We start from the raw sequence: 13,398 nt of genomic DNA on the forward strand, positions 1-13,398 counted from the left end.
CCCTGTAGATAGATACTTAGATAATTTGAAGTGCTGTGGTCGCAGTCTGTGCCATGGCCTACCCAAGCAGCCATAGAACAAGTTCCGCTCCACTGCAGGAAGGTCTCCATAAAACACTGGTGTTTTGAACACAGCTGTCACATCATGAAAAGTTATAAACACTGGTGCTTAAACTCTCAAGGCAACCACTATATTATGAAACATTAGTCTTTTTTCCATTTCTTTCCCAAACATTTAAAAACAAGAAAACTATTTCAGCTTTTAGAAGTTTGCACAAAAATGGCAGATGCAGGCCTGACGTCTCTGCTATGGTGTGCTTTGACCCTTGCTCCAAAAATTAAACCTCAGAATTTCAACCCTGCTTCCAGAGATTTAAAAATAACCATTCAAATCTTCATCAGTAACAGCTTTTAGATCATTGGTTTCCATTTTGGAGTCTGGTCTTTGTCAATGAGAACTATCAAAAAGAAAGTAGACACACACATCTTTTTCTGCTATTACAGGATTTAATTATTAAACTAAAATGTATCTTACTAGACATTTCTCTATAGTATGATTTTTCTGCAGAGTTTATGCTTTTGAGAAAACAGAGTGAACTAATCTGGCAGCTCAAACATTCCTTTTCGGTCCTCAGACAAAACGATGAAATCTCCATGTTACAGACAGCTAAACATAGTACTGGATTAGATGAGAGGGGTGCAACAGCCAGGCTTTTAAGCAGGTTTTGAGAGGAAAGTTAATTATTTGAGGTAGAGGAAAGGAGATTTTTATACATAATTAAATGAAGATACTGCCCTTCTATCAAATTCTCTAGTAATAGATACCTCTGAATTAAAAACAATAAGACCACCAGACCACATCCCAGGTAATCACCAAATCTTCTACTCCTATTTCAGTATAAACATCACTCAGGATAGTTATAATCTATCCCCAGAGGATTCTAAGTAGTCATCTATAACACTTAAAAAAATAAAAGAAAATGTCTGTTTTTTTGTTAGTGCAGTACAGTTACATGCTATTCAAGAGCCTGGATGAAAGGTATGTGGAGTTCCTATATTGTTCCTCACAAGCACAAGATCTATAAGTACATGAATCTACACTTGAGAACAGTTAAACACTGTTAATAGGTTAGCATAACCCAGCTCAATGTTTAATATATATAACTTTAGTGAAGGGATGAGAAAAGACAGAGACAGAGACCTTGAGAGAGACAGAGGGGGAAGAGGAGAGAAAAGAGAGAAGAAAGAGAAGAGAGACAGAGAAGAGATGAGAGAATGAATGAGTTTAAACTTGGGCCTCAGATAGCCCGGGTAAAACGTTCTGTCACCAGGCCATATTCCCATCCTTAAATATACACATTCTATAGACACTGGGAAAGAAAACCCAGAGTAAATTCTGGAGCATTAAGCATTTGGACAGTAATCCCTGGGAACCAAGGAGCCGGGATGTCTTTTGTTGGCTGGAGAAAACTTGATGCACAGTTAAATGTGCATACTGGAGAAGTGTTTTGTTTAGTTTTGTTTGAGATAGCTGCGGACTCATGGATGCAGCCAACTTTCTAGGAGGCTGTTTGTTTGCTGCTTGGGATTCTGAAGCAAATTGAAATGGCTGATTTCAAGCTTCCAACCTAAAGCTTGTATCTTTTCAGCCAGTGTGTCACTAAAGACTGGTTCTGGGACATCTTCCACAGAATCTCTTTCCCCTTCAAGTGTCTGGCTGCCACTGTCTCCCTCCTTGAGATTTTATCAAAGGACACAGAGAGGGCACCAAGCAAATCTGTGCTGTGTTCCTGCAGAGGGGAAGTGCTGCCCCTGCAGGACAGTGGTATGCTGCCTGCAGCAGAAGCTCAGCGAGAACAGGGCCAGTTTCAAGTCCTTGACTTTGCTAGCTCTGTCTTATCTTCAGAAATAGAGAGGAGTTCACCTTTCTATGATGGTAAAATTACGAATGTTAATAACCATCCCCTAATTTAATAGATTATTTTGTCTAATTTTCGACAAATCTTTTTATGTTAGCAAATTGTGCAAGAATATTTTGTTTTACCCAGAACAAATGTTAAGCTTGAATAGGAGTCTATAAGGAAATGGGCAACATTTTGTCTCACTCAAAATGAAGGTAGTTTGTTTCAGGACTGTATGTAGAAGTGGTGGTGTATGGTGTATGGTGGCTATGAGGATGGTATGATATGATGATGTATGTATGAGGACATGCATGGCGATGCTGTATGGTGTATGGTGTGTATACATACAAGGGTATGGTGTATGCTATATGGTGTATGCTGTATGCTGTATGCTGTATGGTGTATGCTGTATGGTATATGGCGTATGCTGTATGGTGTATGCTGTATGGTGTATGCTGTATGGTGTAGGCTGCATGGTGTATGGTGTATGGTGTATGCTGTATGCTGTATGGTGTGTGGTATGTGGTGTGTGGTGTATGGTGTATGGTGTGTGGTGTGTGGTGTATGGTGTGTGGTGTGTGGTGTGTGGTGTGTGGTGTGTGGTGTGTGGTGTGTGGTGTGTGGTGTGTGGTGTGTGGGTGTGTGGTGTGTGGTGTGTGGTGTGTGGTGTGTGGTGGTATGGTGTGGTGGTGGGCGGCTGGTGGTGTGTGTGACAGGTGGGCGTGGGGCATGCCATGGTGTGTATGGTGCAGGTGTATGGTGAAGGTGGTGATCCCAGTGTCTAGGGAGGCTGAATTGTGCCTGGCCCACATGCGGAAAACTTGGGTCCCAGGATAAAAAGTTGTTTCAATTTTAGAAACAAGTAGTTTGATACAATTCCTTTGGGTTTGTGTTGTTGTTATTGTTCGTATGCTTTGTTTTATTTTAGAGACAGGGCCCCATTATGTGGCCTGGCTGATTCTGCAACATGCTACAGACCACAGATCCATGATGGCTCTCCCAGCCTCCTGAGTGGGATTAAAGTAGTACCCACTGGACTTTCACAGGTCCTGCTTTTGATTAACATTCTAATGTTGACTGACTGCACCTTTTTCCCTTGAAGTGAATTTAAAATATTTTCAAAATATTCAAAATATTTGTATTCACAAAAGGACCATCACATAGTTAATAAAATACTCTAGTAACTACTCTTAAGTATAAGTCTCCTGAGAACGGAACTACAATTTTGACTTTCATGCAATCGGAAAACCCATAGGGAATTAGTAGAAAAGATGAATATTGTTTTCGGCTATACACACCACTTGGACTCAACCTCATGGTCTTCCAAATGATGCAACTTATGCTTACTGGTACATCGTATATAAATTAAGAGAATTCTACAATAACAGTAGTAGGAATTTACTAAACTTGGGTGTAGAAACACGCATCTTTTACTCCAGAGAGAAAAATTTCTGGGGTTAGGAAAGTATATAGGTCAGTAGAGAAGTAGCCCACACACACACACACACACACACACACACACACACACACACACACACACACACACACACACACACACACACGCACGCACGCACGCACGCAAGACACCACACAGGTACTCTATTAAAAATGATTAATAAAACAAGAAAACTGGTCAGGTTGGGAGACAGAGGCAGTAAGAGACATGAAAATTTTTATGGTAGAAGAAAAATAACTCATTTTATATATGAATAGCTTTTTATAAACATAAACTATCTATAAAAGGAATGGTTACAAATTTGCTACAGAAAAACAACATATGCTTTTTTCTGTTGCTGCCTTGAGCTGAGTACAAATGTGAAGTATCATGTACTCATCCAGTGATAACTGCCTACACACCAAGGCGGTGGGCGCTGTCTAGACACATGCCAGTCATACCAGAGTAACACAAAGGACTTGGAGGGAGAGGGACAGCTGAGCCTGGCTCAGGAATTGAAACACTTTAAAATCAGCAGGATGTGCTTATGTTACAAGATCCCATGAGCAGAAGGCAGGGTCCCATACACACACATCAGAGAACAGTGCTGAGATGTGAATGTAAAACATAGTTTTAGACACACCTTCCCATATGTTACACACACACACACACACACACACACACACACACACACACACACACACACACACACACACACACACGAGAGACAGAGACAGAGAGCAACCATTCTAAAGTTGTAATTTGCACTGCTAAACATCCATTAATTAACTGGAGAATGCTCACAAATTTGCCCCACATGACAGTCAAGACGGGACAGACGTGTCACTTTACCAGCCTGAATAACACCTTCATGAGTCGCGGACCTTCCTGAAAAGAAAGTCAGAGTGGATGGGGGTAAGTGAGAACCCTCTGTGCCTGTGCTCTCTCCTCTGCTCACCTTGGCTTTCACCCCTATGACAATGCTGACCACAACACTCCAGAGTCTAGACCTCCCTCCAGATAGCTCACTTCAGACCACTCCACCTTCACTGGCTCCGGTGTCCACTGAGCACATCTTTACCCTCAGGCTGTGTATCCTAGAGTCTCCACCCAGAAAGTTTTTATGTTTTTTTTTCCACTGAAGCCACTGAGATGTCCACTTGCTCTGGGAAAATGTCCTCAGCCTTCAAACCTTTAGACTATTCTAGCGAATTTCTACACTACTTGCATCCTTAGTTTCCTATTGGAAAATGAAGGAGCGTGAATATTTTCATTTAAATTATGATTTATAATCATAAGTCTCAAACAGGCACAGAAAACTGCCCATGGTCCATGATGCCTTCCCATTTCTCAAGGAAATGAATAACTATTTCAATTTTCTCAACTTCTACATCTCATTCACTCTCTGCTTCTATTACATTCAGGTATGGCTTAGCCTCCATTAGAAAAGGAGAACCCTTGACATGCTGTTTTTGCATCAAGATCCTTGCCTGCAGCTGACAAAGCCTTTCAGTCTCTTTCTCCATTTCCCAAGACTGGAGGGAGGGACACCTTCCTTTTGAGGTCCAGTCATGCCTCATCCCAGTCCATACCCTCCTTTGCCCTTCCAAGGCTTTTTTGTGAGAAGGGATTCTACATTCTCTCTCCTGGCCCCATCCTGAAACTGTAGGCCTAAGTGGATTGAGATTATGCAGGTCAAATGCCTGAATGACCACAGTGGGCTGCTATCTTTGGCATGTGTTTTCTTAAGAAGTGGCCACATCAGTTCATAATGGAACCATCTTTAACCTGTGTCTGAAGGATGCAGTGCTACAGGGCTCAGTGACAAGTTGCTGTTAGTTTACCTACACAACAATCTTGTTTTCTTGATAATTCCATCCTCCATGACCCTGGCCTAATATCTCCCATCTTACAAATGAACCTCACCATCTCCAGTGTTGTTTTGTTTTTGAAAAGAAAAGCTGTATATGTGCAATATCATCATTTCTTCACTGGCCATCTGCTTCTGCTTCATCTTACCTCCAATTCATGACTCTAATGGCCACCTCTGCCACTCTGGAAGGGCTTGCCAAAACTCACTAATTGATTATAACTGTCCTCCTAGTGTTACCTTGTTTCTCATAGACTTGGGCATGTTATATTCTCATTCTCATACAATTTTTGTAATTTGCTTCCTTTGTGATCCAATCATCACTTAATAGTGTGCAGTTTACTTTCCAAAACCTTGTATATTTTGTATCATAGTTCATTATTTTATTCCATTGTGGTTGAAAAAGCATAAGGAATTACTTCAATTTTCTTTTATTTTTTGAGACTTGAATTAGATCACAAAATATGGCCTACTTGGGGAAAATTCTATAGGCTACTGAAAAGAATGTGTTCTTTTTAGTGTGAAGGTTCAATAGTCTGCAGATGTTGTTTAGACTCAATACTTTTTGGTTTATTTTTTAGGTGATATGTCCTTTGGTCAAAGTGGGGTAATAAAGACACTGTTGATGTGTTGGGGTAGTTGACTTTAAGTGTATTAGCATTTGTTTTGTGAAATTAGGTGCAGCAAGCTTGTTGTATGTGTGTTTAGAGCTATAATGCCTCCTCAGTGGAGTGGTCCCTTGTCAGTATGAGGTGACCTTCTTTGTAGTTTCTGATTAGTTTTAATTTGAAGTCTCAAATTAAGAGTCCGCTAGCCTGTTTGTGTGGGAATGAATGGCTGCAGGTGTTCTCTCACTCTAACATCTCTACCCTCCTGGGTGATGTATGTTTCATGGAAGCAGCAAGATGTGGGCCATTTTGAGTCTACTGTGTCTTTGATCAGAGCTGAGGACACTGGATACTCAGCTATTGCTGACGGTGTACGGATTCCGTCATACTGCTGATCTTGTGGTGTTTGTTTTTTCGTCCCCTTTTTTATAATTACTGATGTAACATTAACATTCTCCTGTCACCTGGCTAGGCTTATCTTCTGTTCAGTCTGAAGTAATCCCTTCCAGTTCCTCTGGAGGCGGACTCAGGTCATGAATTACTTTCAATTGCTTTTATTGTAGACCTCCCCCCAAATTATGCAAGCTTGTTTTGCTGGGTATAACAACCGTGTTGACACCAATGTTCTTATCATTGGCCTAAGCCTGTCTGACGCTTAAAGTCTGCACAAATTAAGTTGTTATTCTGATAACCCACCCTGTGGCTTGATCCTTCTCTCTTGTAGATCCTTCTCTCACTATCTTTTCTACTGTTTTGTTCCTTTAGTGCTTTGACCAGTATGTGATTGGAAATTTCTTCTTTGTTCATATTTGTAGTCTGTATGCCTCTTTCACCTAGATGGCATCTCCCCAGACTTGGAAATATTTCTTTTGTGATTTTATTGAACATACTTTCTATACCTTTGGTCTGCTTTCTTCTTTTTGATGCCTATAGTTAATTTATGAATTTGGCCCATAGATCCTGCATATTCTTCATGATTTTTTAAGACTGACATTTTCTATGTCTAAGTGGCCCAATTCTTCTACCTTTTCTTCAAGCCTTGATAATCTGACTTCCATTTACTTATACTATTCTGAATTTTACACGTTCTATAATCAATTTCCTAACTAGAAAATAACAATATTCCATATAAAATCCTCACCATGCACGCCTGAGTTAGCCGGTACTCCATGGTCAGCACTTCTTGTAAGGTCTTTTGAAGAGCCCCTCCATGAGCTGCCTTAGTGATCTTTAGTGACGCCGGAGATATTTTATTAATAACCTTTGAAGAAAACATTTTATTAATCTTTGAAGAAAGTTGTTACCCAACTGCTTGTTTGCTGTACATAACAAGCTATCTTAAGTTTCTATGTGTCATATTAAAACCTGCACCATAGAACTTTTTTTATGTGCCAAAGATTAATAAAAAATAATGCCTCATTTAGCCTCGCCAAAGCAGGAAGTAAGTTCTAACCCACTTCAAAGGTCATCCCACAAATGGAATAAACATAGTAATCAAATAAACCTATTTTTGTTTGCCTCAACATAAGCTAAGTAGAGATTACACCTTTCAGAAAAATATGCACCAATAAGATTGCCATTGGCCCTTCAACTACATTGCCAAGCAACTTGTTTGGAATTTAAAGATCCTATCACAAGTGTTCAAAGTTCCACTGCAACTGTGATCACCTGGCTCATACATGAGGCCATCACATAATTGCAGTGTTCTTTGTAATTGTACATACAGTTTCCATGTTGATTGATAACTGAATGAGTTCAAAGAATTTCCATTTCAAATTCCATGTTTTTCTTTTTAGAATATTATTTGTTTTTCAGTTTTGCATGTGTATTACTTGATTATAATCTACCCTATCATCTTAATCCCCCTCCCCTACTGAACACTACTCTTTCCAACAAGCAACACGACTCCTTGTTAGGTTCATGCCATTTTTAATGTGTGTGGTCCACTGCATTTGGCTAGGGCTGCCTGCATGCAGAACATTGTAGGGATTGGGGGAGCTATTACTTGGGCAAGGCAATTTCCCAGTGGCTACAGCACTGAGGAATATGACTCCCCTTTCTCCAGCAACTATTAACTACTGGTAGCTCTCCAAGGACTGGCAGGGCCTCAGGAACTCCTCCCTAACCCATGACAGAAAGGTGATGGACCCAGTCTTGTACAGGTTTTTTTCAGGTACAAAGTTCTGTTTTCTCTGTAACATCCTCACGTCTGTCCATGCATACTCCAGGAACAGAGTATCTCAGTTAGCCCTTGCTGAACCGTAAAGCTTGAGTACTGTGTAGAAGAAAGTTCAGAAGGTAGCAGTGGCCTACCTACAGCCACAGTGCTGGAGAAGAGAGGGCAATGATAAAAGGCCATTATGAAGTTGCATCTTTGAGGGATGCATTCTTCTGACCTAGGCCTTCAGGATATTATCTCATGTTCTGGTCATGACTGCAGTTCTGCTCCAGGTTCTTCCTTAATGGCTGCAAGCAATGAGGCTGATGACCCGTCATGGCAATCGGTACCATGTGCCACTCTTGGTGGGCATACAAAAGGACCATTTTGCTGACATATCCTGCCTTTTCTTTTATGGGAACATACCCACATTATCTCAGGTAAGCACTTGGAAGGACATCATTATGCTAAAGTCACCTTTCCAGTAGTCTGAGGTGTGCAAGCCAGCACCAATTGCTCAGCACCCATTACAGTTTGCTGCTCACATGGTCCATTTTCAGTTTCATAAAATGGAAAAAAAAAAAAAAACCTTTCTCTTTTTGTATATCCTCTGTGGGCTACCAGGTAATAAAAAAGGCCACTTAAAGCTCCATTTACTCATACTTGTACATTCCTGGAAATAAAAAAAAAAGCATCATTTAAGAAGCTTGCTAACCTGATGTTTGATGGCTGTTAACTCCTGAATGGTGCTTACATACAGCAGACCACACTTAGGGGAGTATGAGTGCTGACTATTAAACCTGGGTCCTCTGGAAGAGCAACACATGCTGAGCCATATCCCCAGTTTGTCAATGGGGAATTTATTAAGCACAGTTCCCTCAGATTAGGGAAGTGCTTTACATGTTTAATTCCACTTCCTGAGGGGGGTGGTGAAAGCATTTCTTGGATAAGGAAGCTAGGCCCTGTTGTGAATGGGTCCAAGTGAAAGCTGAAATCCAAACTCAAGGTTTCCAGCTCCAAAGCCCACTTCCTTCTTCTGTATAAAGGAACAGCAAGATACCACAGAGAAGTCCAAAGGTGACAGGAGGGGACACTGTGTATTAAATTGAAGCCGACTACAACTTGACTGTAATTTTGCCAGTAAGGAGGAACTTAAAGAATTGTAGCTTAAGAAGACTGTGACCTTAAGAAGGGTCAAGGGGAAGGCCTTTAAGTTCCAAACATTTCTTAAGCTACTCTCCTGACTATCTTTCTCCTTGCCTTGTAATGAAGTCACTGGATTAGACTTCTCACTGTGGGGGAAGCATCTATTCCATCAAGGGCATGAATAAGAGAACAATGACTCCTTTGGGCCTCTTGCCTGAGTCCTTGGGCTCAGACACCAATATACACAGTCTTTCAAACTGGTCTTTGCATCTGACTCTCCATCTTTTAGTCTGCAAACTATACCAAAGTTTCTTTTAGTTCCCAGATTATAGACATACGAGTTATTAGCTTTCATAATTATTGAACCCAGTGCCTTGTAATAGATCCCTTTCTAGGAACTAGTTACATTATTTATACACATCTGTCTATCTAATATTCTGTTTCTCTGAATACATCAACTTATACAGAATTTTAATTATTTAAAACATGCATAGTTAGATGGTTTTCACTTTAAATTCACAAAAATTATGATGTATGTATAATATTCACAATGATCAAGAAATGAGATTAAGAAACTAACTGAAAAAAATTGCTCCTGACTTGAAGGAAATTATTAATTTAAGCCCTGCTTTTCACATTTTGAGGCAGGGACTCACTGCCTGCCTTGAATGTCTCATGCATCAGCTTTCTGAATAGGTTTAATTGCAGGCCTGTGCATCTGGATCAGGCCACCAAAGGAATGGTAGAGAATAACTGTCCCTGGATACTTCTGCTCTCCTCTGAAGGGAGCCCATGATACATTTCAAATCTACCTATATAAGGTAAACTTTCTAGTCTTCTCCCAAGAAAACTGATGTCGCTATTTTTAAATAATTTCTTTGAACTGATAAAATACACTATCTGTAGTTCTGAGGGGAAGCATAAGTCATTTGATCATATGATCCTACAGAAATACTTTAATTTGAATAGTTAACGTTTTTAAATCATCTGCAAGAAAAAGTATATGGGAATTTCAAGATAAATTATGCATCAGTTCAGACAGTGCAAATGTCCTAAGCAAATACCAGAGAGTCAGACTTAATAGTGCACAGCACATATATTACAGTCTAACCAGCAGGCAGGCAGGCAGGCAGGCAGGCAGGCATTGTACTGGGGCTGTGGCTAAAGCTTACACTTGATCCACAAGTATGAGGCAGACAGAGTTGGCTGGGAATGTGTGGACTTCTGAAATCTCAAAGGCCACACCAAGTGACACACTTTCTCCAACAAGGGCACACTCCCTAATCCTTCTCAAATAGTTTCACCTACTGGGGTCCAAGCATTCAAATATATGAGCCTACAGGGGCTATTCTCATTCAAGTCAACACAGGCAACAATTAAAATGCTTTCAGAAGAAAGATCAGATAAATACTTTTGCATCTTGGGAGTAAGCAGACATTTATTCCTTGGAACACAGGAAAAAAATAGTTACTACAGGTTTTGGATTAGAGCTCACTGGTATAAGAACTCTTACCTAGTACACACACGGTCTTAAATTTAACCCAAACACTAGGGTGAACAGAACTCTTACAGTAAACCATACTAACAGAGAAAAGGCTAAAATCATATTAGCATCTCAACAGCTGCAGAAAAATGATAAATAATCTCAGAACGATAAAAATTCCTTGTAGGCAACAAGAAAATCTTGATAACTAATGTCCACGAGATTCCTGCAGCAATAGCAACTTCAGGGTTCTTAAAAGCTTTCCCAGGATAGGAAGAGGAGGACATGAGTAGCTCTCTCCATTTCCACCAAGTAGAGCTGGTGGTAGAAGCCAATGTAAGAAGATGGGTGCGTGGACGGGGTGTGGGAAAATGGAAGAATGGCAGGGAAGCAGATAGAACTGAAAATGAATTACAAAAATTCAAAGTAAACTACAAAATATAAATACTTCCTTAATGTGTTTAGACAAGTTCTAGGTACAAGTACAAAGTCTATATATAGATTTTTGGATTCAATTTTACTTCTGTATCTCAACAAACAAAAGATTAACTTTGAAAAGATACAATTTCAAAGGCATCAAAATTGCAGCATCACTGAAATGAATATAGACCTCAATAAATGAAAGAGCATATTGTGTGAACAGAAGAACCCTCACGAGCGTTCCCATTAGGAGACTGGAATGGTGGCATGTGCCAGCTGCAGTGTGACTACATGCCCAGCCCCGAGTGACAGTGTTGTCACTGAATCTGTACTGTGGTGCACTGACGTGTGCAGAGGGAATAGGAAGATTCAGGATGACTCCAGCTGAGCCTGGGCTTGCCCAGCCCTCACTCCATGTGGATCCCTTCGTTTGTTTTGACTTCGTGTGAGTCTTGTGAGTCCTGCGACAGTCACCAAACTGACAGGAGTGCTTGGAGACTAAACATAAAACATAAAATTGACTTTTCTCTTTGGGAGGTATATACAACTTATTTTATTATATGAAAGTGCCAAGTATATCCAATAAATAAAAAGGGTCTAAAAGAATAAACAATAACGGGCGGGGAAAGACAACCTGGATTCCTATTAAACCTGGCATCAGGAAGAAAAAGACATAGTAGATGATAAAGGAGAAAGGGTGCAATGCAGATGCCACTGAAGGACTTAAACTCAGTCTGCTTAGACATCAGTAATATGGTAAAGATTAACAAGTCTGTCACATGAGAAAAATACCCATATGGTCAATAAACATATGAAATGCCATCTGACTCCATTGGAAATGCAAATCAGAATCACAATACAATATTATTTTATGTACTCCCGAATGACCAAATGAAGAAGAAATGGTTAAGAACGTGGAGCCAACCAGTGTTCAAATGTAATGAGAGACAACCGTGCTGAAGAGTGTTAGAATGAGAGGGGAACGTCCTCATAGAAGGGGGAGGGGAATGGGATGGGGGCTTATGGACAGGAAACCGGGAAAGGGAATAACATTTGAAATGTAAATAAAATAATATCCAATAAAAAATAAATTATAAAAAGGAAAGAAAGAATAATAATAAATATGTGTATACACAGGTGGTTGGTTTTTGTAATGCTACTTATGGGTATACACCCAACAAATATATGAATCTGTGCTATCATGAAGCACATAGAGAAACACTCATGGCCACACTAAACTAATTCTTACCTTAAAAGCCTGCAAATAACCCCAGATGTGAACAGCAAGAAAAGTCAGTACGATGTATCATATAATGGGATGTCTTACTGTATCAGAATCAGCATCCAACTGACTGCTGTGCACAACATGGATTGATCTACAGATGAAGACACTAGGACGCCTTTGAGTGTAAAGAAGCGTACTTGTTTTTCCTCAGCCTAGAATTCTGAAATACTTCATCTCATAATCAACCTTACGACACATCCACGATATCAAGCACCAGTGCATGCAACACTTATCCCAAAATGGTTTTCCTTCCAATCTTATCAGTTATGTGTAGAAAGTCCGAAGTGTTGCTAACTCTGAGAAAAACTACTTAAAATTCAACAATGACAGAAGATGGAGACTTGCTAGCTTAAATAGGACCCCTTCTTTATTAAACCATTTGGTTAAAAAAAATCTTCTACATTAAACATTACTTATAGGTTAGATCACCACTGTGATGTGTCATCACTAGGTGACAATTTTTCAGTGGTCTAACCCTTCTAATAAGTGTTTCTACATGTATCTTCCATAATGCAAAGGAACATTTAGAAATGCAATACTGCTACCAATGTCCTCCTCTGTTACATTCAAAGGACATAAAACCAGCTGTGCTTGGTCCTCAATCCAGCAGGCAGGCATGATGTTTGGGTATTATAGTGGTTGGTCTAATGCTGCTCGTATTCTAATGCTAATTTGGGGCCCCCAAGATTGGTTGTCCCAAAGATGAGAGAGTGGCAGGGAAGACAAAGTGACCCTGCCCACAGTTAATTATAATTGGTAAATAAAGATGCCAACAGCCAATAGCTGGGCTGAAGAGACATAGGTGGGGTTGAGGTTTCCCAGGCTTGGAGAGAGAGGCCCACAAGGAGGAAAAGAGAAGGAAGAAGCCACCATGGGATGAAGGAAGAACGTGAAGGAGGGGATAAAGGACAAGCCCCCAAGGGTTGGCTGAGCCTTGAGGGCTGCCCAATTGGAGTTATAGCAGTCCAGATGAAGCACAGTAATAACTTGGGTTACCCATAGGGAAGTAGATTCTAACAGCATGGAGGGTGGGAAGGTGCTGTACTGCTTAAAGCATACTGAAAATACAAAGGCTGTATGTTTTTTATTCAGG

General features: G+C 40.3%; 1 protein-coding gene across 1 annotated transcript in view; it reads right to left on the bottom strand.

Annotated features, from left to right (window-relative positions):
* Positions 1–410: 410 nt before the first annotated feature.
* The window catches only part of Hibch (3-hydroxyisobutyryl-CoA hydrolase), a 164,638-nt gene continuing 151,650 nt past the window's right edge, over positions 411–13,398 (bottom strand). Inside the window, exons 12-14 of the mRNA XM_032899734.1 lie at positions 6,955–7,074; positions 1,628–1,733; positions 411–457 (exon numbers count right to left, since the gene is read on the bottom strand). Coding sequence (XP_032755625.1) covers positions 411–457; positions 1,628–1,733; positions 6,955–7,074 — 273 coding nt within the window. The remainder of the gene's footprint in view (positions 458–1,627; positions 1,734–6,954; positions 7,075–13,398) is intronic.

The sequence above is a fragment of the Rattus rattus genome, chromosome 4 (genome assembly GCF_011064425.1).
Source record: "Rattus rattus isolate New Zealand chromosome 4, Rrattus_CSIRO_v1, whole genome shotgun sequence".
Taxonomy (NCBI): Eukaryota; Metazoa; Chordata; class Mammalia; order Rodentia; family Muridae; genus Rattus; species Rattus rattus.